We start from the raw sequence: 26868 nt of genomic DNA, 5'->3' as shown, positions 1-26868 counted from the left end.
ATGAACTTATCAGCAACGTCAAGTTGTTTACGATCTGAAACAACCTGTTCGGTAAGAAAATTCACAAGTGTATATTTTTATCTAGAACATGCTGACGCCATTTATCTGCAACAGAAAAATGTCTGTTTCTCTGACACATCATTTTTCTACTTTCTCTCAGAAGATCAAACACTTCCGACATGAACGCGACCTCTGTGGCTTAAATTTTTCAATACCTGGAAAAAGTAGTTTTTGAATCCAAACCATTATGGATCTGTCTGTAAATAAGTACAGGTAAGTATATTATGTCAATAACGCCTTTCTTAAATGCAAGTATAGGCTTAGGAAGTGCTTTTATTGTATGCCAGTTCACAGTCTATTATTGTATTGCACTTCGCGCACCAAAACATATCAGGCTGGGAGTTAAATTATAATAGAGTAAGTGGTTTCACTGTCAAAATGAGTTTTTAAAGGTTTAACATTGAGCTTGTATATAATAAGGCATTGAAAAATTAATTTTTCTACCACAAAATGTTAATTTTATGCCATCAAAAACATAACGTGTAAAAAAATCAAGTCTCGCAACTCAGTTCTTCTATCGTAAAAAGTTGTGAGATCCATGTAATACCAAGTCGGTCAATTTATTCAGTCTCTACTTACGGCTCCTTCTGTCTTAAGTCATTACGTAATTAGCTAACCTAACAACATCTTATAGTGACCATATCAATATTAAAAATCTTTTATGGTTTAAATAAATAGATTGACTTGGCCATCGCATGAAAACACAATGCATCTTTACATTAAATTAGATTACATTAACATATTATATAAAATTAGATTGTTTAGTGCGATTGCCAAGTCAATCTATTTATTTAAACCATAAAAGATTTTTAATATTGATATGGTCACTATAAGATGTTGTTAGGTTAGCTAATTAAGTAATGACTTAAGACAGAAGGACTCTTAAGTAGGGACTGAATAAATGGACCGACTTGGTATTACATGGATCTCACAACTTTTTACGATAGAAGAACTGAGTTGCGAGACTTGATTTTTTTACACGTTATGTTTTTGATGGCATCTCATTTCTTTTTGTAGATAGTCCTTTTCTTATTTTTGTATGTAGTCTTCCACTTTCTTTTCCGGTGCTACTTCTTGAGCTTCAGCTACAGTTTTTCTCATAGCCCACTCCCTGTCTCTATGAGTTTTTCTCGTAAGCTTTGATGTTAAAATTTTTGACAAGTCTAAATGGTAAATGCTTCTTAGTCTGTTGTATTCACAAATTGAGGATTCCTGCGCTTTAATACTTCCAAAGTCGACATTTATTATATGTAAGCCGTCCAGACTTATAACTCTCGAAATTGCCACGTAAGCGTGACCGGATGTGAATACTGCAGGACCGATATTCATCAGTGCATTATTTAGATTTAGGCTCTGACTTTTGTGTATAATTATAGCATAGGCTATACATATGGGAAACTGTTCGCGATAAACATACGTTCTATTAATAATTTCAAATTTAATTTTGACCGGACTAAGCTCGTAAACATGTTCTTTATTAAATGTAACGTATATTTTCTTAATTATTTTTGTATTTTCCGAATCAACATTTACTCTTTGCACTATACCGATAGAACCCTGAACTAAACCAAGACTCACGTCAATATTTCGCCTTAACATGACTTTTGCTCCTATTTTTATAATTATGTTCTCTTCCAGGATTACAGTCGTAAAAGCATCGTCTTCATATTTTTTTATGCATTCACAAGCTCTTTTTGTGTGGTATCTGGGGCAATCTATGCTATCTACAGCTGTAAGTTTTATTTCGGGATGTGGAAGAGATTTAAGCATTGCAGTATTTAATTGTTGACACATGTTTTTTGTAGGTAATAAGCAAACGGTATCATCAGGAAGTTTCGAGAGGTGTTTAATTATTTCAATTAATCCTTTTTCATTTGAATTGGATTTTAGAGTTATTAATCTAGTAGAGAGTAAGTCGCGGTCCTTTTGCGTATTCACATCTAATCTTATTCTATTTACCATTTCAACAAAGTCAGAATCATTGAGCTGTCGCATTTTAATTGTAAGTTCATCGTTTCTGAACAGTTCAATCCACAGATTCGGTATCCTGAGGGAACCTAACAACTTATTAGTTTCAGCAGTTGGTAGTTTTCAAAAGGTGACTTTTCTCTTACCGGCGGAAGCTGTAAGAGATCTCCGAAAACTACAAGATATTTTTTTCCAAATCACCCATTCTGATCATCGCTTGTGTCGAATCTTTCAGGTAAGCATAAATAAATATATGTTAAAGTAACATCGATATCATCGACACTTTGTCTATGATAAACAACACTACTTCTTTCAAATCTGATCTCAGAACTTGGAGCACTTCATCAGAAAGTGGCTTGTACTTCGGTATTTCCTTGTGTTCTACAGGCAGCTGCAATAGTCTATGTATAGTCAATCCATTCACATTGAATGCAGCTATTCCTGTTGGAGTACTAACTGCCACATTTTTGTTTAAATACGTCTTAACCCAAACTTTCAGAGTTTTTATTAAAAAGCTATTTCCAGTGCCACCAGTTCCACTCACAAAACAGCGTAAAACGTCAGCGTCATTATCAGTAGTGTCCATTTTATTTGTGGTCATATTGAAGACTCTTTTTTGATCGGCATTAAGTTTTACGATCATACTTTGAAGATCAGTTTGCTCTTCTTCTTCCAGATTGATTCTCTGAAAGTCACCCATTGCGTTTGCAGCTTCCACAGCTTCAAATTGAACTATTTCAAATTAGATATTGTTACAAACCTGTAATTTTGCTTCCCAGAGCAAATAGTGTCATCATAAGAAAGACCGTTTTACAGTAATCTGTATTGGATGCTGTCGGATGCGCAGCCAGTGATCCCAGAGCTTGGTGACAGACTTGGCGACCATTTGGCGACTTGGCGACGAATTTGCCGACAAAATGGATAATGCTCGAAACTTCGAAAAATTTATCGATCCGTCCATTATTACACGGATATTTTAGTTTTTCCTTTATTTATACACTAAACACTAATTTTATTCTAAATTTGAAGCTTCTATGTCTGCTAGAAGTGCCTTAGAATTTTGATGATCGGTCAGTCAGTCAGTCAGTCAGTCAGTGACAAAATTCACGAACTTTGACTAGTTATAATTCTTAAACTACTGGTTCAAATTTAATGAAATTTGAAATATACCGTATTTATATAATACCTGCTCGGTTACTGAAAATTCAGATTTCTAGTTTTATCCATAACAAAGTTATAGGGGGTCGAAAAGGGCCTGAACTGCTTCGAGAAAAGCATGATACGGCCGTGCCGCTTGTTTTTGCTCGACTTGGCGGGGGCACTGCCGTTCCCCCAGATAAGACCAAAGCATTTGGGGAATTCATGCGAGAAGGAATTTATTAAATAAGGATTAAAACTTTCCATATCAATTTTGTAAATAAATCCAAAATTTCGGTCTAGTTTAATAATTTTTGAGATAAAGGTGGTCCTATAATAAAGTTAAACTCCCGGCACACACATTCTGCTTAGTCTTGAAAAATATCCTATTATAAAAATATAATGTTTAGGTGAACATTATATAAATTTTAGCGCGAAAAGATCTGAATATTTAAGTAGAAAGAAGTTTTCAATCAATGGCATATAATTTAAAAATTACAAATGTAAAATATAATTCTACTTTTATGTAAAGTTTATTTTAGTTTTGTTGAAAAGTTAAATTTTATTACAATTCTCATTCTTGAAAAATGTCCCATTATGAAAATGTAATTTTAGTTGAAAACTTTAGAGCAAAATGATCTGAAAATTTAAGTACAAAGAAATGTTTAATCAATAGCATAAGATTGAAAAATTATAAATAAACTATATTTTGATTTACACTGATTTTCTTTTTGAAATTTAATATTTTAATATTATGTTTAATCATCATTTAAAAATTGTATTTATTTAAAAACTGTATATTAATTTATTCAAAACAGTTTTGATTTTTTTTTTTTTTTTTTTTTGCTTAAAACCATCAATTTGAAACAAAAAAAAATTTTAAAAAATGAAAAAAAACAAAAAAAACGTGCAAATTTGTAAAATAATATTAATAAATTTTTTATTTGAATTTTTATGCCATATTTACTAACATCGTATTATTTAAAATACAAGCAAAAAATTTTATGATTTTTTAGTGTCTTTTTTCAGCATCTATGAGCATAATTTTACACTCTCTATAAACATGAGAAGCCAGAATATTGTTTCTGAAATAACCTAATGTATCTCACAAGATATTTTCTTCAGTAGTTTTCATATACAAGTATTCTAACTCATGTTATTCATTTCTTTTCATGCGAAGCCATTCTTTTTTTAATTAAATAATCTAAAATTTCGTTAATATATAAGTATTACCATCCTAACAGATTTTTGACTTGATTAATTTTAGAAATTAGCACTTGTAGCTTTATTAATAATTAAACCGTTAGCATCTGGATTATCTCTGAATCCTCAAATTCATCTTGCAGAAGAAAATATTTTTTCAAAAGTAGTCTGACTGAAACAATTATTTAGTATAAATTTACTTTTTATTAATATTTTTCCTTGTATATCTGTAAGAGTTCTTAAAGAATGAAACCAACCATTCTTGTTCAGCAAGCAAGAAAAAGGAAAAAAAAAAAACTCTTTTTTAAGTACTATATTTTAAATGCTTTTTTTCAAGACAAGAAAATATCTTTCCAAAATGCAAGGTAGAAGATATCTTTTGTTAGCAAACATAATTCGTTTCTTTTTATCATCAAGTTTTAATGTTCTTGATTCAATTCAATCGAGCAATTCTTGCGTCTACCAGGCAAATACAGCAATTTCAGAGGTTTTGCGTCATATACTTTTTGAAGATGCATGCAAATTCAAGGCTTTCATTCTTGTCAAACAGGCAAAAAAAAACTTTTTTTCCAGTCTTTTGTTAGCAAACATAATTCGTTTCTTTTATATCATATTTAAATGTTCTTCAGTCCATTGAATGAAGTAATTCTAGCATCTTCCAAGCAAATTCAGCAATTTCAGTGGCTTTGCTTCATAAACCTTTTGAAGATATATACAAATTCAAGGCAGTTGGAATTAAGTAACGAAGAAGCTAAAGATATAAACAAATTTTGGGAGATCAATTCATGTAACATCGTTTTCTTTTTTAATGAAAGTGGCACTCAAAATTCCCATGTTTACCTATTAAGAATAAATGAGTCATCGAAATGATTCTAAATCGATGATAATTAATAAAACTGTATAAAATGCTAACGTAGGTGGCACAGATTGTTCTTATCACAGGCTGTCTTATTGCTCTTATCACGTATTGTTGAAAAGCAACAGTCAGGAGTAAGCAAGTTACTATAGGAACGTTGTAGACTGCCAACTAAATTCAATATTTTTTCTGTTCTACTTTATTAATTAAATAGTTTTCTAATTAATGAAGCTGCAGTGTATGAATAGAAATGCTATGAATATTTTTTTTTTGACTCAGAGAAAAAAATTATGTAAAAAAAAATAGGCATCGAACATAATTTAATCTAGCTCGAAAATAGGCTTAATTTTTTCCAAATGTGTATTTGACTTACCTTTGGAGGTTGAAGACCATATCTTTCAATATTACTATCACACAAAAATAATTAATGTGTTATCTAAAAATTAAAAATATTACCATTTTAATGATATCAATTTCATCTCTGTATGCTGTACTTTTTATACATTTTTTAATATAATATACAGGGTGATCAAGATATAATAGGAGGTGTTCGGAGCCCTATAATGTGTTATGTACTGGACGAAATATAACAAAATTTGGCCATACACATTAAAGTATGCGGTTTCGATTTATCAAGAAATAAAAAAAACACCGCAGCTAGGGGAAATCCCGGCGAGTCAAGCCCATCATGTGAGGAAAAAGAATACATAACTACCATTATAAACAATAAATATCAACTCACCAAATACCGATGTAATGCGTTTATTACAGCAACTTACAAGTTTTGCTCAAGGTGACCGCCAACCTGATGTTTCAATAATTAATTCCATGAGGTACACAAGGATTTCGACGGTGGCTCCCAGCATATCGGCATTTATTCGTCTGACATGTCACGTCATTTGTTCTTTTAAAGTAGGAATGTCAGGAACATGATCTTGATACACAACGCCTTTCAAACTTTCAAGTAGCCCCAAAACCAGACTCCGTCCTTGGCCTCAAGAAACCTTTTCTTCCTCAGCCTGGTTACACACCAAGAATTCCTGTTGTTTCAAATCCGTCAACCATTCTTCATAAGTTAGTTATGGTTATCGGTCCTCTACGTAACTGTTTCAACAGCCGGTCTTCCCGAAGAGCAGCTCGGCCATTTTCATGCCGCTGATTAAACAGCTTAACTAATAAGACACGTTCACGTAGTGACAACGCTATCTAGTTGGCGAATTTTTGAAGAATGACTTGAATTCCAGCAACTTTTTCTTTTACTCTCGATATCTGTTACAAAGTTCCCTTTACATTATGAAATTTTCGATCGCAGTGCCAGAATTTTCCCTATCGGCTTTTTTTTTATACTATTTTTTTCCTTGCCAAATCGAAACCGCATACTTTAATGCGTATGGTAGCCAAATTTTGTTCTATTTCGTTCAGTACATAACATTCTACAGGGGTCGAACACCTCCTGTTATTTCTTGATCACCCTGTACAATTTGCAATATTCAGTTGTTAATGTTATGAAATTGAAAATTATACATCAAAATGATCAATCGCATCTTTTGCCGATGTTAAAATTAAGATTGAAGAATCTAGTAGTAGAACAGTTTCGAATTTTCACTTCCACTTTTATTTTGTAGTATGTACATTTCTTCCTTTAATTTGCACACTCAAAAATTTTATTCGAATATTCAATTAAATTCATGTTTCCGGTCTCATCATGTAACAAGGTAAATTCTTATAAAAAAATGCGCATTCCTTATTAATTTTTAATAGCCTTAAAAGCTGCTAATTTGGGAGAACAAACTGATCACCATAAATGGCCAGCTTACAAGAATCTTGTTTTTTCCAATTTATGAGCGATTTACCTTCCTAATTTGTTTGTATTAATAAACTAAGCTCAAATTAATTCCTTTTATTTCTATTAATATGCCCTTTTTTGCAAAAATAATAACCATATTATTTAAATATTCTGATTGAATATAATATTATAATATTTGAATGTTTATATTAATATTTAAATTTATTATATTAATATTTAAATTTATTATATTAATATTTAAATTTATTATATTAATATTTAAATTTATTATATTAATATTAAAATTACATGCACTTGAAATGACCTTACCTAAATGTACAAAAGTGAAAATGAAAAAGATCATTGAAGAAATAAGTTACCTATAAACACTTGCGTAGCTAGTGGAAGAGTTTTTTGTTTTTAAATTGATTTTCAGCTATGGGAAACAAAAGAATTAAATACATATTTTGAATTTCCTTACCTGGGTTACAATCCCGCCTGAGGGACACATCGAAATGAGGACGAGATGCTTCTAGCATGGTGATTGGATCTCGCCACCCTGTAGGGTACACAAAAAGGTGAGGGATTTAGCTCCTTCCATCGATGGCGGGACATACATCCTTCCGGAAGGGTTGTACAGTGGCCGGTGATGGCACTTAGGATTGACTAAATTTCCCACCAGTGTTGCTGTGGCGGCGGTTCGCTTATTCTGTATTTTTATCCGCATGCCTTCGGGCAGGTCGGAGAGTCAGTCAGTTATCAGTGTGACTTACCTGGGCTACAGTGCTTCCGGGGGCAGCTCGAAATGAGATTGAGATGCTTCCATGATGGTTGGATCTCGAAACCTGGAGCGCCCACGAATAAATCGGGGTCTTGCTTCTCCCATCGATGAAGGGTCATACTTCCTACTGGAATGGTTGTGTTGTGGCCGGTAATGGCCCTTAGGACTCAACCACAATTCCCATCAGTGTTAATGTTGCTCCGGTCCGGTCATTCTGTATTTATTATCGTGTGTCTTCGGGTGGGTCGGAGAGTGAGTGATATGAATTACCTGGGCTACAAATGTTGCATTTATTTTCTATACGTTGGAAATATAAGCATGCCGTTTAATTACGTTTTTAGACTGCGAAAGGTTATGTATAGCAAATTCAATTAAAATCACTATAAATATCTGTGAAACATTTCAAGCAATATTCAGAAAAAAAAGTAGGAAATCAATTTATCTTATATTAAAACTATTTTATTTAACATAATATCATGTAATAGATTCAAATTTTTTTTAAATGTAGAGAAATTTGGAGTCTTATCTTTGTTTTGCAATGCAATATCTATAAATTTCTTTAGTTTATGTTAGTCAGCATCTATTCAATTATTTATGAAATTTTGAAAAATTATTTAGAGTTAAACTAAAACAATTGTCAGAAAAAAAAATTGAAATCTGCTTCACAAGTTTCAAATTATCATGTGAGAATATTTTTTTTTATCACTTGATAATATTAATCCGCATGCATCAACTTTTAAAACGTACGATGCTTTTTTTTTCCTTACGAGATTGAAGAGAGCTCTAAAACTTTTTTTGCCAGCCAAGAAAAATTTGAAAAGCGAAAAGCCAGTTTAAACCAGTTTGAAATATATGACGTAATGCACATGTGTAAGCTTTTAGAAAACCGATTTTTTTTTTCTACATTAACGAGAACTGCAAAAAATTTTCGCCAGCCAAGAAAAATGTGAAAATGAAAATTGCCAATTATGCTTTATTCATTGCCTACGCGATTTCGAGCTTCAAACCTCTCTAACCAAAACAACATGTCCTGACATAAAAATAGATTTGTCCACCAAAGATTTTCAATTTTGCATCCTGATGACTAAATAATGGCAATATACTATATTAATAATTTTAGAAATTGAATTGACTAATTGATTCTAATATACGAAATCAAATGGCAAAATTATTCTGAATTTTTTTTAAGTCAATAATACATAAAATAATTCATTAGAAATTTGAAATTAAAAATCTAAAACTGATTTAAATAGGAAATATAAAATTTTATTTTGTAATAAATATTTTTAAAAAGTGTCAAATTAAGTTTTATGTATACAATAAATTTTAATTTTACACTTTTTGTATCCATTTCATATAATCTTTTAAATACGATTCTATAATGCAAATGGGATTGAGATTTTTGTCTAAACAAGTTGTATTCAAAAAAAGTTCTTATGATTCTTTTGATTATTGGAGTCACGTTTCAACAAATGAATAGGATGATGAATTGGAAATATTTTTTTTATTTGTGCTAAAATAGAAGAGATATCATTTTTAAATCAAGCTTGAAAATCGTTAGTCAGTTGAACTTAAAAGCAGCATTTTAATTACATTATATTACAAAAATAAGCAGCAATAAAATAGCACTAATTCATTCATAAAACAACAACTTACAGCATGAAATTAATAAATTTATGTCAGTGTATCTTTTCAATCAGACTGTAAGTAGTTTTTATTTAGTTTTTAAAGTTTCATTTAGGAGACTTTTAAGGATTTTATTTAAGCAACTAAACTTTTTATAAGAGCATAAAGAAAGTATTTTAATCTCGTTAACATATATGAAAACTACTTCTAATTTACCCACATGTAAGGAAATCAATTGTTTATTATGCCAGTTTCTTCCTTTCAAAATTTATATGAAAGCGAATTGAAATCTTATAACATTAAATGTGCGATTCTTGAATATATATAAATTTATTTCGTGTATCTTGGAAACGGTTCCAACGATTTGAATCCAATTTTAAATTTAGATAATGTTTTGCTTTTTAAGTTTATCTATATATATGCCTTTCCTGAAAAAACGCGATTTTACACAAAAAACGAACAAACAAATTTTTATAATTAACTATTAGAGCCTTTTCCAATCTGCTTTCATTTTGACAATGTCATGTGGCGCCATCTCGTTAATTTTTCTGGTACTTGCATGGTGGCGTAGATGGCGCTTAAGATCGTCATATTTATGCATGGCATGTTGTATGCAAGATTATCCAGAAATAAGAGATCAATTAATTGAAAAGTTTTTCTTCCAATTAAACTCCTAAGCATACCCGCTACTTATTATTGAAGGACGTTTTAGGTTAAGAACCGATTTCACTATGGTAAAACTGAGTGTAAATTGAAAGCTGTAATTAATGCCAATTAAACTGTAAAATGAATATTGTAACATAGTAAATTGTTTCGAATAACATGTTAAATTTAGTGCATTCATGATTTTTTTAATTGAAATATTAATTCATATGTAGGTAAAATTTAAAAATATTCATAAGTTATCAGAATATGATTCGTATCCAAATATTTTCTCCGAGAAAACACGGCAAAAAATATTGTACAGACAAAAGAAATTCAAAAACTGTTTTCAATAAATAAATATATAATTTTTTGAATAACTACTAAGATCACAAAGAAGAAGCAAACAAAATTTTTATTTCCTATTTTTTAACCGATGATTGAAGATAATATTAAAATAATTAATAATAAAACGAAAATAATTTTAACTAATTGTAGAATTGTATTTTACATTTGTAATTTTTAAATCGTATGCCATTGATTGAAAACTTATTTCTATTTAAAAATTCAGATCTTTTTGCGCTTATAAGTTTAGCTATATTAACGTCCCGTTGGGAAGCAACACTACGGACATTTTGGGACGGCCCTCGTAACTCTGAGCCGCTATCAGATGACGAGGACGACACTTGAGCCGGCACCCGCCTCTCCACACAGCTCCACAGCAGCAGCAGGGCGTTTGGTCCTGACGGATTTGAGTGCATCAGGCCCATCACACGACGATTCTTCGGTGGAACCGGGTATCGAACCTGAAGCCTTACACCTCACGAACCGAGACCTTACCACCAGGCCACTGCAGCTGCCTTTAAGTGTTACAATTTATATAATGTTGACCTAAAGATTATATTTTTATAATAAGATATTTTTTCAATTCTAGGCAAAATGTATGTACCGATAGTGCAATTACAAGATAGAGACTCCTTAGCCACAAAAATTACTAAATTAAGCGTAGAGCTTGGAGTTTTATTGCATAATTGATATAAAAAGTTTTAATCTATATTTAATAAATCCCTTCTTGTACGAATTCCACCGATGCTTTTGTCTTATAAAAATTACATTTTGTGTTAGAAAAGATAATTTTTATTGTTTTTTTAAATATTATATTTGTTTATAATAATTAATAATTAAAAATATTTCGCATTCTTTCGATTATATCAATTTAGTATTGGCATTATTTTTGAATATAGCATGCTTTGAGATCAATTTAAAACTTCTTATTTGCTTTCAATTTTATAAAAAAAAGCATTGAATTTCATAAATTATTTTAAAGGGATTTTACCTTTTTTATAGTTTAAATACGAGCGAATATGAATTTATTAAATCAAATTATTTTTGAATTTAAAATATATTCTAATTTATCTATACTTATAATAAAGCTCAATGTGTGTGTGTGTGTGTGTGTGTGTGTGTGTGTTGGCGCTCTACAGGCCAGGTCATTTGACATACAGCTATCAAATTTGGTACATGTATACCTTAGAGGTGGGGAATGTGCCCCTGGGGTTCCTTTTTTTTATAATTTTAATTAGAATTTTAATTATTAATTAAAAACTAACTTTCCCGCCAAAAAAAATCTTCCATTTTCCCCACCGCCAACTTTTCCGCCAAAAAAAATCTTCCATTTTCCCCACCGCCAAATGAGTAAGGCTTCAGTTTATTTTTTCTCCCAACAGTAATGAGGCTGAGTTAATTTTTTTCGGCGGATTAATTTAAACGATTCTGTTTATTTTCTTAATGTTTTATGCATTTAAAATTAAACATTGTTAATTAATCCATGTTTCAGATTCATTCTGAAGTACATTTGAATTAAAATAACCCAGAATAAAGGAAATTAAAAATGTATAATCTGCATAGCGTTACCCCAACTGGCGTAGAAAAATTCACGCATTTCCGTTACCTAACTGGCGAAGAAAATTCACGCATGCGCATTGTTCTTATTGTTGTCATGACAACCACTTTCAACGGATGATTTAAATTATTTTTAGGTTAGTTGCATGCTTTTGTAAGTAAATTGTATTTATGTTAGTTATATATTTTTTGTATATGCTTATAGTTTTAAGTACATCGTTTTTTAAGTAGTTTTTTTTTAACCTGTTTTCAATGATTTAAATTATTTTTAGGTGAGTTGCATGCTTTTGTAATTAAATTGTATTTATATTAGTTATATATTTTTTTGTACATGCTTATAGTTTCAAGTACATCGTTTTTTAAGTAGTTTTTTTAAACCTGTTTTAGACCGATTATTTTAAACGATTTTATTTTCTTAGTGTTTAATGCATTTAAAATGAAACATTGTTCATTAATCGATCTGTTCATGATGAATCTGAGAAAATTTTGTTGACAAATTCTTGAGATATTACAAAAATTAAGAAAGATATTCTTTAGTGCCCATAAAGTTTAAACGCTCAGTGACTCTATTATCAGTAATCATATTATTAAAAAAAATGCTTTGTTTCAGTAAAAAATATTATTATATTAACTGCAGATTAATCATTTACACTTTAATTTAAAGCATAAATTCTACGAGGGGTAACAGAAAATTAGAGAGATACATATCACGTTATGACTGAAGGCCTTTATAATATTATGAATGAATTATATGACTATCAAAATTTGAAGTTTTAAAATATTTTGCTGAAGAATCTATTAAAGTAGGAATTGCATAAAATATTTAATTATTAAAATTTTAACGAACATTAAGATTGGCGAACCGGCTGGTCGCCAAAGGCGGCTAGTTGTATAATATTAACTTAATCAATGAAACTTAATACCCAGTAAAGTTGAAGGACATTGTCTAATAGCATTTTTGTAAAAGAATAAATTCGATTTTATAAATTCAAAAACATTAAATTTATAAAATTATGCATCGAAGTCTTTTTAATCATTGGTGCACAACAAAAATGTCATTATATCATTTTTATTCATTAAATTATATTTCAAATTTATTACCAACTTTTGTATTTAATAAAATCATCTGTTTGCATTAAAAATTCAGAAAATGAGAATGGATTGTAATTTTATAAAAATGATATTTCTGAACCCACTGACTTGGCCACAAATATTAAAAAAGGGATCTTAGAAAATCATATGTTTAAAAATTTTTATTAAATTAAATGAAAAACAAATTTAAAATCGTAGTTTATTGTTTATATTGCCGTCGTGACAATGCAATATCAGAGCTACATCCGTAATGTCTGAGTGGCATATTTTTCAAAAAGTCGCCAAGAAAGGGTGGAGCTATAGTCTATGTGGATTGCTATACTATACGGACTTCTGTTAGTGTTTATGAGAATGAAAAGACTGTTTCTCCTTCTTTTCTGTCTGGGGGAATGAGACCACTGTTTCTCTTTCTCTACTGTCTGGGGGAATGAGACCACTGTTTCTCTTTCTCTACTGTCTGGGAGAATGAGACTTTTATTTCTAATTCTCTACTGTCAGGGAGAACGAGAACACTGTTTCTCCTTCTCTACTGTCTGGGAGAATGAGACTTTTATTTCTCCTTCTCTACTGTCAGGGAGAATGAGAACACTGTTTCTCCTTCTCTACTGTCTGTGAGAATGAGACCACTGTTTCTCCTTCTCTACTGTCTGGGAGAATGAGACCACTGTTTCTCCTTCTCTACTGTCTGGGAGAATGAGACTTTTGTTTATCCTTCTCTACTGTCTGGGAGAATGAGACTTTTGTTTCTCCTTCTCTACTGTCAGGGAGAATGAGAACACTGTTTCTCCTTCTCTACGGTCTGGGAGAATGAGATTTTTATTTCTCCTTCTCTATAGTCTGAGAGAATGAGACTTCTGTTTCTCTTTCTCTATGATTAAAATACAAAACAGTTATTACGTTTTTAAAAAAAATGTTATGACAGGAAATCAATTCAGAAAATGCCGTGCATGTGAACTAGTTAACTGGATGTGAAAATTACAACTGAAAGAAAAAGAATAGGAAAACGTGTTTGTAGGAAAAAAAACTTTCGAAGAACTTCAGAAAGCCCTGCTACATGAATCTGACTTAAATTTTAAAATTAAAAGTTTTGATATCTTTATTTACTATTAAATTTAAAGTCTGTTGTTAAAGATTGTTTTGTCTAATTGTTTGATTATTACAACTGGAGACCCACTGCATCGCAACTCGATGCTTTATAATCATATTATGGACATATCAATTTGTTTTTAAAAAAGACATTAAAACGTGATTTATAAATGTTATTATAGCTAATATTTTTAAATCGATATTCTTTAACTCGTTTTAAGGAAATAATGTTATTAATATACCTGTTACAAGAAATAAAATTCATTCCATATTTATAGAATCTGAAGAAAAAGCACGATTTGTGATCATAATGTTATCTGATAATGTTCTATGAAGACAACATATCAGATTACTTCATCTAGCACACATCATTCAGTTATTGTAATCACATACAAAGCAGTATAATTCCTACCGAAGGTGGAGTGGAGAGTGGGCCGCACATGCAGCTTTAATATATAAGTACACATAATAAAATATCTGATTTGAATATATTTTTCTAAAGGGTTATAATAAAAATTTGAAATGGAAGTACAAAATGCAGTTATAATACCACGTATCAAATTTCATTTATCTAAGTTAAAGTATTAATCAATTATTGTGCCTTATGCATGTGGAAATACAAACAAATAGAATATGAAGTTTCCGAGAAATTTTATTTTAAAATATGATACGGATGCATATTTTAGATAATGAAGCAGCAAATGTTATTTAACTAGCCTTTTGGGTTTTGTAGTTATAGAACTGAATTGTGTTCCATCCGCCAGACTGACAGACTTTCTGAGAATGGCTTTCTTCAAAAATTTTGGCAGATACCTATAAATTAGTTTTTAAATCGATGTACCAAATTTCATCAAGCAAACCCTTTTACTCTTAAAAATCCAGACAAGGAAAGAGAGCAAAATGTGCTTTTCATGCTCAAAGGTTCTGTAACGTGGATATTAGGTTAAACTTTATGTTTGACGAGTTTCGAGTCTTAGTAAATTCCGTATACTTCCAAATATAAAAATGTTTTTTTGAACTCAAGGAGTTCTAAAACTTTTGATTTTAAGAAAATCTTGAGTCCGAATTTTTTGATAGTTATAATAATTTCTTCTTGCACTTGAACGGGAATTTAAAAAAAAAAATTGTCCATAATGCATGTTCTGCTTTCTTCAATACCTATTATATCATGTTCAGAACACCGAAATTAAATATTTGTAGTATTAACGGCCTTTAGAAAGTCTCAAATTTTAGGTAGAATGGAGGAAGAATATCGTTTGTTATTATAAGTAGAAGGAACAAGAATTTCCGTAAATTTCATTCCTGTCTTGCGATAATTACTTTAACAAAAATAATAATTTAGAAACACATTGAGCTACAGAATAAAATTTATTAATTAGTTTTAACACCATGCTTGTAGATTTTTTAAATCAAATTTATATGAAATGTTTCGAATAGCTGTCTGTTAGTCTGTCTGCATATGAACACAGGAACTCAAGAATGAAAATAACTAAAAAAAAATAGCCATTGTGGCGTGATGTTGAAAAACTCCAGCTAAAAATAAACATGCGCGTCCAAATGCTACAAGATCCATCTGCTGACACATTCTCGGACCAATTGTTAGATATCGGTCATGGGAAAAGTTGCTGTCTATGAAAATACTGGATGCATAAAATTGCCCACAAATTTCTGCACTGGTTGATCCGCAAAATGCCCTCATTGATCTCATATTTCCCGATGTACGCATACAATACATAAATCATGCGTGACTGGAAGAAAGAGCCATTTTGGCAGCAAAAAATGTAGACGCCAACGATTTAAATTTCAAGATACAGCAGTCGTCGCCAGGCGACTTGGTATCATACAAATGGATCGATACAGTTTGCGATAGTAACGAAGCTGTAAATTATCCAACAGAGTTTTTGAACTCACTGGATTTGCCAGGCATGTCACCACACCTTCTACGACTGAAAGCTGGATCTCCGGTTATTTTATTTCGGAATTTGAACCCACCACCGCTGGCAATGGCACGCGATTGGTCATTAAAAAATTGATGAGAAACGTTATCGAAGCCACCCTTTTGAATGGCAAATTCCGAGCCGAAAATGTTTTGCTGCCACGAATTCCAATGAGTGTCACAGACGTGCCAATTGAATTCAAACGTGTTCAATTTCCTATTAGATTGGCACTTGCAATGACAATTAATTAGTCGCAACGCCAAACAATATCTGTTTGCAGCTTAGATTTGGGCACACCATGTTTTTCACACGGACAATTTATACGTGGCATGTTCTCGCACGGGCAAACCATCAAGCTTATTTGTTTTGACTAAAGACAGACTGACAAAAATTATAGTACACTCAATTGCTCTTCGAAATGAATATTGATTTTCTATATTTCATTTTTATACTTTAGGATAAAAAATGTATTACTTATCCTTCTTAGAGTTTACCTTTTAAGAGATCAAACATTGTATATGTTCGTTACGTTAATGAAATGCGTTGTATTGAGAAAATGGATGTTTGGTGGGTTGTTTTTTTTTGGGGTTTTTTTTTTATCGGCGATCATCGTTTACAGCACTCCATTCCTGTTTCTGTCATATATCCCATTCCCACACCCTTACAATACATTCGTTATTTTTTAATTAACAACCAAAATATTCACTAGAAATAATTTATATGACAGAACAATGTTTGCCGGGTCAGCTAGTATATTATAAATATGATATATGAAGTAAATATCTAGTTATTGATATGAGCTGCATCACCGACTGTTTTATCTAAAACATTTTGTCCTCTTTATGGTATATGTCTCCGGAGAAATAAATTATATATTTATAACTCTCTTAAATTCTTAAAATGGGCTTAGTTAAAAATTGCTTATGAATTTACATATAAGCTTAATAAAATTAGATACAATTAAATGTTGAATTATTTGAGAATCGAATTCAATAATTCTTCTCTTTTATATTCCTAATAAATTCAGTAATGCGTTTTCTACCAAGAAATTCCAAGTAATTTTCTGCCTGATGTAACAGCCTTATTTAACTAGATTTTAATTAATTTAACATTTTCGGTTCATGCCTGACTTTTTTTTAAGATATGTTTTTTACATACTACATGAACAGCTTAAACGGCAATATACTGCATAATGGGGGTTTTTTTTACCATTACAATTCATTACGTTATTAAGACTTTCCTCATAACGTGGTAGAATTGATTTTAATTAATCAGTAGAATCATATATATTTATAACGAAGAAATATGAAGATTTTGAAAAATAAAATGTCGATAACATCAAAAAATTATAAAATTTGTTAACAGGACTAATTCAATTCGACGGGCACTGAAATGAATATATTATATTCTTAATAAATGTGAAATTAGATATTGAGCGAATATGCCATCAAATTCGACTTCATGATGCAAACACTTCATTTGCTAAAAAACCATGGCTAAGTAATAAATAAGAAGTTATCTTAGATTACGCATAACCTCTTATTCACGTGGAATCTTTTGTTAGCTAAGAATTATTAAAAGAATATATTATAATAATATATACAAAACAATTCTGTCAATGTATTTTTTTAAAATTTTATTTTGTATTAAAGACCTTAATATTCTTTAATACTAAATATTTGTATAAAAATTTGTAGAAACATGAGAATATATAGAAATTTTTTTCATTTATCTTAATGATTTATTTATTTTATTTAAATTCTTATTTCAATTACAGGAAGGATATTTCCTTATTCTGTGCTTGTTTTTTCAATTTGTTGGCAATTTTATTTGCAGCAGGATCTGTGAAAGCAGGCTGCTTAGAAAAGGAAAAAGCTCTTGCTTTACTCGAGACCGCTGAAAATGTCCTCACGGAAGCAAGAGACGCTTATCCTTCTTACAGTAAGTTAGAAAAGCACTACTTAAGGAAATTTTGTATTTTTTAATTAACGAATTAAATCATATTTATGTATAATTAAGCATTTTAATTACATTAAAAAATGCAATCTGTTTATTACATTTACAAAAATTTCATTGTTTATTAAAATGCTGGAACAGATCAATTAACAAAAATTAGATTTACAGAATTCAAACTTTCCATAAAACATCACCATCCTTTATAATGTCTTAAAAATGAATTCTAATTTAATTACCACTCCATACGAATTTTCTACTTTTAAGTGCAGTAGATAATTAATAATGACTCTTTCACCACTTGGCTTTCACTTTTTAGAAAGTCTTAAAATGATTTTATTACCTTTAAACTAGGCATACGATAAATTGCAATCTTGGACGCTATTCTGAGAAATACGTTATGGTTTTTTTTTATGTCAAATAGCTTTGTTCCAACAATTTCACTTTGAATAGTGCAGATAATTATGATGTACTGTTAGTTTAAATTTAAATCTCCCAGATAATAATCAAAAGCTCTAAATGCCTTCTGTAATTCTTTCAGATAAGACATAAAATCGATATTAATTAACTATCGAAACTCTTTGAATTATCTACAAAAGTCAAAACTCATGCATACCAGACAAATTCTCACCTATGTAGTTTATTCTGAAATGCAGAAAAGTTCTGTTATGTTTTTTTCTCACATTTAAAGAAACAAATTTCTGCACTATCGAAAAGGGGTTGATGAAAGAATTATATCTTAAGTTATAGAATGGGGAAGGATATGAAAAACGATAATTTTGCAGGTTATTGATGAATGGGAATTATCAAAATTTGAACGCCAACTATTTTTCGAATCTCTGTTATAAAAAAGAGTTTGATAACATTCCAGCCACAGTTCATCGAACAAAAAACAAGAATGCACAACAGGTATATCAGCATTCAAAATTGATTACCCCTGTTTAGCTTGCGACAGAATGAGTCGATCTATGTATCGTCTCTTAAAAACATACTGCTTTGTCTTTTCATGTCTTATTTTTTAATAACTTTTGTCCTTATATTCTTTAAGTAAGAATCGATATGAATTCTGAAATAAATGGACTTTATGCATAAATATGTATGACGCATAACGAATAGACAGAGTTCGTGTAAGATTAAAAATACAATGTAAATAAATTTTAATGCTAAAAAAATAATATAAAATATCTAAATATATTAATATTCGTGCGACTTATTTGTAATACGCAATACATTTATCTTCTTCTGAGATTAATTAATGTAAAATGGTTAAGCATTTAAACATAGGAATTTTATTTAACAGAAAATTGAATTTTTATTACTTAATTACATTGCTTCTAATTTTAATCAATTATCTTTTCAGAAAAGAATTTAAATTCTTCTGATGGAGCAGATTGTGATAGTGAGAAATCTTTTGCTTACATTGAAATCTCAAAGAAGCTGATTTCTGACGTAAATGAAAACTTCCCATCATGTAAGTAAGCGTTTTATTTTCGTCATATTGCATTTAAATAAATATGGTGTCATAAAAAGTGACTTTCGTGGTACCTGTGGCCTGATGGTACCACAGTGAAAATATGATTTATCTGAAAATTCTGAAGCAATAATTCCTATCATAAGAAAGAATAAAGCAGCACCAAATGTCTGTTAAACTTTAAATGGCAGAAAATATTTATTTTTAAAATGTAACTACCTATTGTTGTTTAAATTTAGAAAAAAAATCAATATAATTAAATAATATTTTTAGAATGGTTGCAATTTCATATATAATATATTGAATAAAAATTTTTTTTCATTAAACGAATTTGAACACAATATCTGATATAATGTAATCAAACTTGTTATAATATTTTATTACTTTAATGATGGAATGTATTATATGATGCTGAATTCCACGAGTGGCTTACGTTTCTTTACAAATAATTCTTTGACGAAGAATAAGGAACTAATATAGTTAACTAAAATAAATCTATGAATAAAAGCAAAGATTTGCTATTTTCTCATTTAGGTTCTTTTTATTTGTTATACTTTCGAATTAAGAACCATAATTAAATAATGTAAAATAATTCCATTCTCAAACAGTTATTCGAATTGTCAACAAATTCAAACTGAAAACGATCATGCCATTAATCAATAACTGTCTGATCAATTTAAAAAAAAATGTAGATGAAAGATGAGGTCGTTTTTCGAACTCTAGGAAATATAAGATGTGAAGATTTATCAACAGGTCATTATCCAAAATTTTGGCTGTTACCAGGAATCCTATTTCTATGTTTCCTACAGGAAAGAGTAAGCAGTGTTGTGTTCAGATAGAAATGTAATGCATCCTATTAAAATAAGTTAATTCAATGTTTTAAAGAATCTGATATTCATTTTCAATATTTCAATGACCATCCTTCACGGTAATGTTAAGCATGAGTGCACGAAATATAAAATTGAAACGGTATTTATACATGAATTTACAAGCTATAATAATGTTTTCATTTTCCAAGCCCATTATAGATGACGATCGAAATGATACAAAAGAAGAGAAGCTCAGGGACTGCTCTGAAATTTTTGCAAATGGGCGCGGAATCTACGTAATATGGCCGAATTATTTGCCAGCGAATAAATCACTGAAAGTCCACTGTGATATGGAGACAGATGGCGGAGGGTGGACGGTAATTTTACTCATATTCTAATATTTTTCTTATTTTCAGGTTAATGTAAGGTTTTCAGTTTTAGTCTTCTGGGCGTTCCTTAACTCTTTCGGAAAGGGAGGCCTCTATCCTAGATGCACGCACGAGACGGAGCGTAAGGAATCATCCCAGAAAGGGGTTTTTAGATCACTCAGCCTGACTTTGAAAAAACAAAATTACGAAAAATAAAGTTTAAGTCTTAACATCGTCATTTTTGCTACCTTTTTAGATTATTAGTTATTTCATATTACGAGCAAATTCTTCCTCTTACAAATCGCATTTTCTTCCCATACTAAACCGAAACTAAGGATTTCTGTAATAAAAGGAGAAGCGCACGAAATATATCTTACAGCTAAGGAAAATATGATTGAACTGACGTTAAAACCCCCAAAAGAATAGTTACACAATAGGAACAGAAAAAAAAACGCAAATGATTCTATCAATTAGAAAGTTACATAACCCACTCTATTTATTAATATTACTCTTACACCCTTCCACCACCCCCAATAACTGATGAGCAAAATACTAAAGTTAGATTAATATTGTCACGTAGGTACTTTAGTGTAGAACTCAATGACACACACAAGAAGTAGAGCTAAACCAATTTATTAACTCAACTCTGAACTCAGTGACTTACAGATCTTCTGCTTTTATACTAGCAGGGAAAGTTCCAGAATGCTTTTCTGGAGACAGTAAGAAAAGACCAGAACACTATTCTGGTAAACTAAAGAAATGCCCAGAATCTTCTGCAACACGTAATAAAGGAATTAGATATTTACACAGACTGCGAATCACATTGTCTCTAGCGGGATTCGAACTTACGATCTCTTGATTATGAGACCACTGCTATGACCATTCGGCCATGGTGAGCCCACTACATCCTTTCAATGCGGCAATATGATGAAACTGAAGCTCAGGATACCAAAACTATATTTATTTTTATAGTAACAGACATAGAGAGCCATCTAGTGGACCTTAAAATTTTTCCATTTTAAAATGCACATATGCATCACCATCCCATGAGTTCGATTTTTAGAAATGCTCGGATGGTACGCCCGGTTGTGAGAGACGTTGATACATATATGACACGCCCGTCGCGAAAGGGTATTCAACTTTTAAGAGCTCAGATTGAAATTTTTCTGTAAAAATCAATGTCTGATGCGAGTATTCCTGAGTGTAAGAGCAATGAAAGTTTGCAATTTAGTTGAAAGAAATATTACTTAAATTATTTATAGTTAATTAATGCTGTTTCTAACTAGGCGGAACTAAACTGCTCTTCATAATGAGAAATAAATTTGCACGTATTTTCATGCAGCACTAAACCTCGACAAAACGAGATTATTCTATTTCCCATCTCTTTGCAAAATTTCTTCCTTTTATTAAACTGTTAATAAAACAATAATACGTTCAATATGATACATAGGCTTATTGATTGAGCATTTAAGTTTATTTTAACAATTAAGTTAAGTAGTTTTCAAACCCATTTCTATATGAAAATATTTGGTTGCATCATAAAAAATAGATGATTTATGATAAATGATAACACAAATTCATTTTCTAGGTGATTCAAAGAAGAGGAAAATTCCCAGTTCAACAAGACTTCTATCTGGACTGGGAAAGCTATCAGAATGGTTTTGGGAATTTGACAAAAGAGTTTTGGTTAGGTGTGAATTTTGCATTTACTTTTATTTAGATAACTATTAAAACCTTTAACTGAAGACCTGCGGTATCTCAGACCGCTAAGAATGGACTTTCGATCATCCCTATTCTATTTTCATATCAATCGAATGAATTGAGCCTGTAGCTTCTTGTTTCGTGACCTTCACTACTTGTGTCCTTTTGCAGCCGGTTTCAGCGAATACTTTAAAAAAATTTCAGCAATATCTTTGAGCTACGTCTGTAAGACCGCTCCTCCCTTTTAGTGTTTCAGTATTATACAGAGCTCAGACGAAGGCTTTAACATTTGGTGCCCGAAATATCATCCAACCAATTGATCATCGTTTTGAAACAGACTTCCAGAGACTTTTAAATGAGGCTTAAAGTCATTTGAGCGATGAGGCTAATTGTACAGAAGATTTTTCGACTGATTCTGGTGTGTATGTTCAAATATATAATGATTTTTTCTAATGATAATGTATTTTAATTTTTTTAAAAAATATATTAATGGACCAAGAGAAATATCTACAGAATTTACAGGCTGATTTTTATGATAGTACATAATTTAAATTTTTAAAATGACTTAGAAAACCATGCTACGAATGTTCACAAGTTTTTGCGTGGAAATGATGTTGATGAAAAAATGACCAATTCCACCCATTGTCATTTTTCTTATTTTGCATATAATTGTTAAATTTTCCATTTTATTGTTTCCAATATACTTTTGTACACTGAAAATTAAATACGATTTAAAAAGTAATTCGCTTTTTCTAGAATATTATTTGTTGTAACATGTAATTTGGGAAGAAAATATATGTTCGAAAGCAATTAGTTTTTTAGATGATAATATATTTTGAAAAAAATTCGAAAACATATTTAAATATTAAGAAAAATATCTAAAGAATCTATTTGGTGATTTTCATATTAGTACTTTCATTAGAATATTTAATTTGAGTTTATAGAAAAGGGTGTCTCGTCGACCACACATCCCCAGTTTATGTCCTAAAATTTCACCTCCCAGTTAAGGTTTAAGACAATTTCATCAAAATATATTTATTCAGAAGTGCTTTATAAAGGTTACTTCAGATTTGTATTTCACATTTTTTCTGTATTTTTTACAGGTAATAAAAACATACGTGAATTGTGTCTTAAAGGATGCAAAATACGTTTCGATCTCGTAGACAAGGATGGAGTGAAACGTTTCGCTTAGGGATTGCAATACCGGACCAAAATTTCAATACCGGCATTCGGTATTTTTGAAATCTTAATACCGGTATTAGAAATTTTAGAAAAAGAATGAAAACACAGGTATTTCTTTGTTTTTTTCTGTAGTTATGTTAGAGAGTGTAAATATCACAAAAAATAATTTGTAACTTATAAACTTATAACTTATTTTATTCTTAACTTATAACTTATTTTATTTATCGCTAATTCTAATTTTTGTTGAAGAGCCAATTCCTTTTCACTATCGACAATAGTGACATCATAATCTTCGATAATTGAACTGAATTCTTTTGAATGTGGTTAGGTTTGTGGGTTAAAAAATTTTAAGAAAATTTAATCTAAACTTAATCAGATTTGAATTGGTTCTTTTCTTCTTTTTCATTTTCATTTTTAAAATCACTGTAATTATGTAAATACCATAAGACATTTTCTATTTCGGTATGCCTTTCTTCTGTGCGATTTTTCAATGTAATATATAATTCTTCAGATAATGATGTGTGCTGTTCTTTCAGTGACTGCAACATGAAATTTATTGTTGCATTAGCTGTTAATAAATTAGAATCTTTCCGACATAATGCCTCAACAGCTAGTTTTATTGGAATTAGAGCTTTGATACAGTTCTAGATATTAAGTCGAATTCACTATTTGAAAAATTAATTTACAGGTTTAAGTCGATTATTGCTTTTTGGATTGGATTTCTCAGTTTCAAAAACCGTTCCATCATTAGACGTAAACTGTTCCAACGTGTTTTAGAATCTAATATTAACATATATTCTGTTTTATTTTCAGTTAGTATATATTTAAGTAATATATCCTTTTTATAGGGGAACGTTTAAATATCTTAACAATTTTTCAAACTTTATAAATTATAGGAAGCAATTCTTGATAGGTTAATATTTCATAATCATTAGCAATATCTTCTTCAACAATTACATTGTCATAGTCTTCAGTGTCAATATCACTCTCACTCTCTTTTCAAAGTTGGAATCCGAAGTTTCTATATCCACAGTATTTGGATGTTCTTTATTTTGTTGGTATAATACTCCTAATTACTCCTAATTGAATTCCATGTGCATAGCACAACTGCTGATTTGCACCAATCAACTTTCCATCTTTTTTCATAATTGTTGCTCCATCAGTTGTTATGGATACAATATTTTCTTTCAGGGATAATCCATGTTTCGCTAATTTAGATTTAGCGTATACTATTTTGCTATGTTCGCTATACCTGAACATATAATGGAGACAATTTTAAAAATTTCCAGCAAATACCGAAAAACCGGTATTTAAACTTGTGAATACCGGTATTACAAAATTGTACAAATGGCTTAAAATACCGGTATTCGGTATCCCGGTATTGCAATCCCTAGTTTCGCTGTCAACCAGAAATTTAGTTTGACAGACAGCTCTTACAGCATTGATATCAGTGGCTATTCAGGAAATGCAAGTGAGTAATTTTAAAGGAATACTTAATTTCGCAAATAGGACTGAAATTTTTCTAATCATTTGAACTTTGAAATGGAAATAGCTGCAGGAAACTATAATACATAGCTATTAACAAATAAACACAAAAGAAGTATTTTGACACTGATTAATTCGTGGGAATCTAGAAAATGTCTGAATCGTAGTTTGCTCATGTGTGCGTGTTCTTTGAAAACTGCACCTGTTTTCTGTATTAGCTTTAATTAAGAATTGTGATGCAAATTATAAAACATAAAATGAAACCAAAAGAAAAATATTTTAACTCAAAAATCTACCAAAAAAGTACGTTTGTGATAGAACAGATCCTCGTGTAATAATGCAAAATGTTTTATTTCGTTATTCTGAACATATAATACAAAATTTCACCATCAAACATTTTAGAAGATTTAAATGTTTCTGCTAGTTCTTGTTTATCTAATTGGAACAAATATTTTAAAGTATCGGTTTATTTTCTAAATATTGAAAAAAAAATGTAAGAGATATTCTTTCTCTTTTTGAAATATTTAATTTGAAATCATTTTTGTATTTCCATTTCGCACATTGCCACTTTCTTTTTGGATCATATTACATGTATTATGTTCATCACTTGAAAAATCTATTTCTAGAAGCTTGGAAACAACTTTTTTTAAACATAAAATGGAGGCGTACAATAAGCAAAATTAAATATTTTTGTTCATTAGTTAAAATGTATGGAACAAATTTTGCTCTGACTTTTGTTTCTCCCTAAATCACTATACAAAATGGTTCCAAAGTTTACTTATGTGATTTTTGAGCCATTATTTATTAGCGCATTATCTATAACATTGCTATTTTTGATGATGCAAATAAACACTTTTTGTTTGATTGCAATTTTATTATTAGCTATTTCATAATTTTATTAATTTAACGTGAAAACTATTTATCTCTAAATAACGGCTGCTGTTTTATTATGTAATTTTGCAAAAATGTACCAATACTTGGTTCAATTTTATGTCGCACTGGCCATAGCATTCCAACACGTTTCCAATGAAAAAAATTCACACATTTTGCATTGACAGAATTTAAAAGTTATTAAATGTAGAGATTAAAAATATATCAGTAAAAAAGGAAAAAAAAAAATGATCCAAACAACATTTTCTTCCGGAAACCGGAGTTTTTATGTAATTAAATATTCCAAATTTTTTTTGACATGAAATGAAATTTGTGGTAATTCATGCAGAAACTTAATTTCATTTTTCATTTACAGCTGACGCTGTATAATCATAATGGATGCGTTTTCTCCGCAAAAGACAGAGACAGGTGGGATGGCGAAAAAATACCTGTCAGGATGGTGGCATAGCGAAAGGTACTATTGCAATTTAAATGGCATCTACCAACCAGGCAAAAATGGCCCACAATATGTTTATTGGTGGAAAGAATCTAATGACTATGACAATTTGTCAGCCATTGTGATAAAGGTGAAGCCAAACTAAAATGAATATCGTTTATATTGGAGAAGATCCTTAAACATAATAGATTGTATTAATTATCAATGTATCAGTTATGTATATTAATTATTAATGTATCAGTTACGTATGTAAATTATCAGTTACGTATTCTAATAACTATGACAATTTGTCAGCCGTGGAGATGAAGGTGAAGCCAAACTGAATGGAATATCATCTATATTCTGGCAAATCCTTATTGCTATGTGTATCAATTAAACATAACAGAGTGCATCAATAACGTATTGATTATTACTATATCAGTTATGTATATTAATTATCAATGTATCATTTATGTATAAAAATATCAATGTATCTTTTATATGCATTAATTTTCAA

The 26868-nt window shown here is 30.3% G+C and overlaps 1 protein-coding gene across 3 annotated transcripts; it reads left to right on the top strand.

Moving 5' to 3' along the window:
- The first annotated feature begins 165 nt into the window (after window positions 1-165).
- On the top strand, window positions 166-26868 carry LOC129972698 (techylectin-5B-like). 3 transcript variants are annotated; one of them, XM_056086926.1, is made up of 7 exons: window positions 166-273; window positions 17913-18017; window positions 19390-19500; window positions 20519-20686; window positions 22266-22368; window positions 23482-23668; window positions 26292-26868. In XM_056086926.1, the coding sequence occupies exons 3-6, from the start codon at window positions 19483-19485 to the stop codon at window positions 23568-23570; spliced, it is 378 nt and encodes a 125-aa protein (XP_055942901.1). In that variant the 5' UTR covers window positions 166-273; window positions 17913-18017; window positions 19390-19482; the 3' UTR covers window positions 23571-23668; window positions 26292-26868. The 3 variants fall into 3 exon arrangements, with proteins under 3 accessions (XP_055942901.1, XP_055942899.1, XP_055942900.1); XM_056086924.1 differs by lacking the exons at window positions 166-273; window positions 17913-18017; window positions 19390-19500 and having other exon boundaries at window positions 20154-20686; XM_056086925.1 differs by lacking the exons at window positions 166-273; window positions 17913-18017; window positions 19390-19500; window positions 26292-26868 and having other exon boundaries at window positions 20154-20686; window positions 23482-23764.

This window comes from Argiope bruennichi, chromosome 6, assembly GCF_947563725.1.
Source record: "Argiope bruennichi chromosome 6, qqArgBrue1.1, whole genome shotgun sequence".
NCBI classification, from domain to species: Eukaryota; Metazoa; Arthropoda; class Arachnida; order Araneae; family Araneidae; genus Argiope; species Argiope bruennichi.
Note: the sequence above shows the minus strand (reverse complement) of the source record. Positions and strands in the feature narration are given on the sequence as shown.

Excerpts from the sequence above, each read along its gene's own strand:
- LOC129972698 (XM_056086924.1), top strand. The coding sequence starts at position 20,432 with ATGTTAAGCATGAGTGCACGAAATATAAAATTGAAACGGTATTTATAC. Across the intron at positions 20,687-22,265 it reads CAGATGGCGGAGGGTGGACG|GTGATTCAAAGAAGAGGAAA; the intron begins GTAATTTTACTC and ends TTCATTTTCTAG. Across the intron at positions 22,369-23,481 it reads GACAAAAGAGTTTTGGTTAG|GTAATAAAAACATACGTGAA; the intron begins GTGTGAATTTTG and ends TATTTTTTACAG.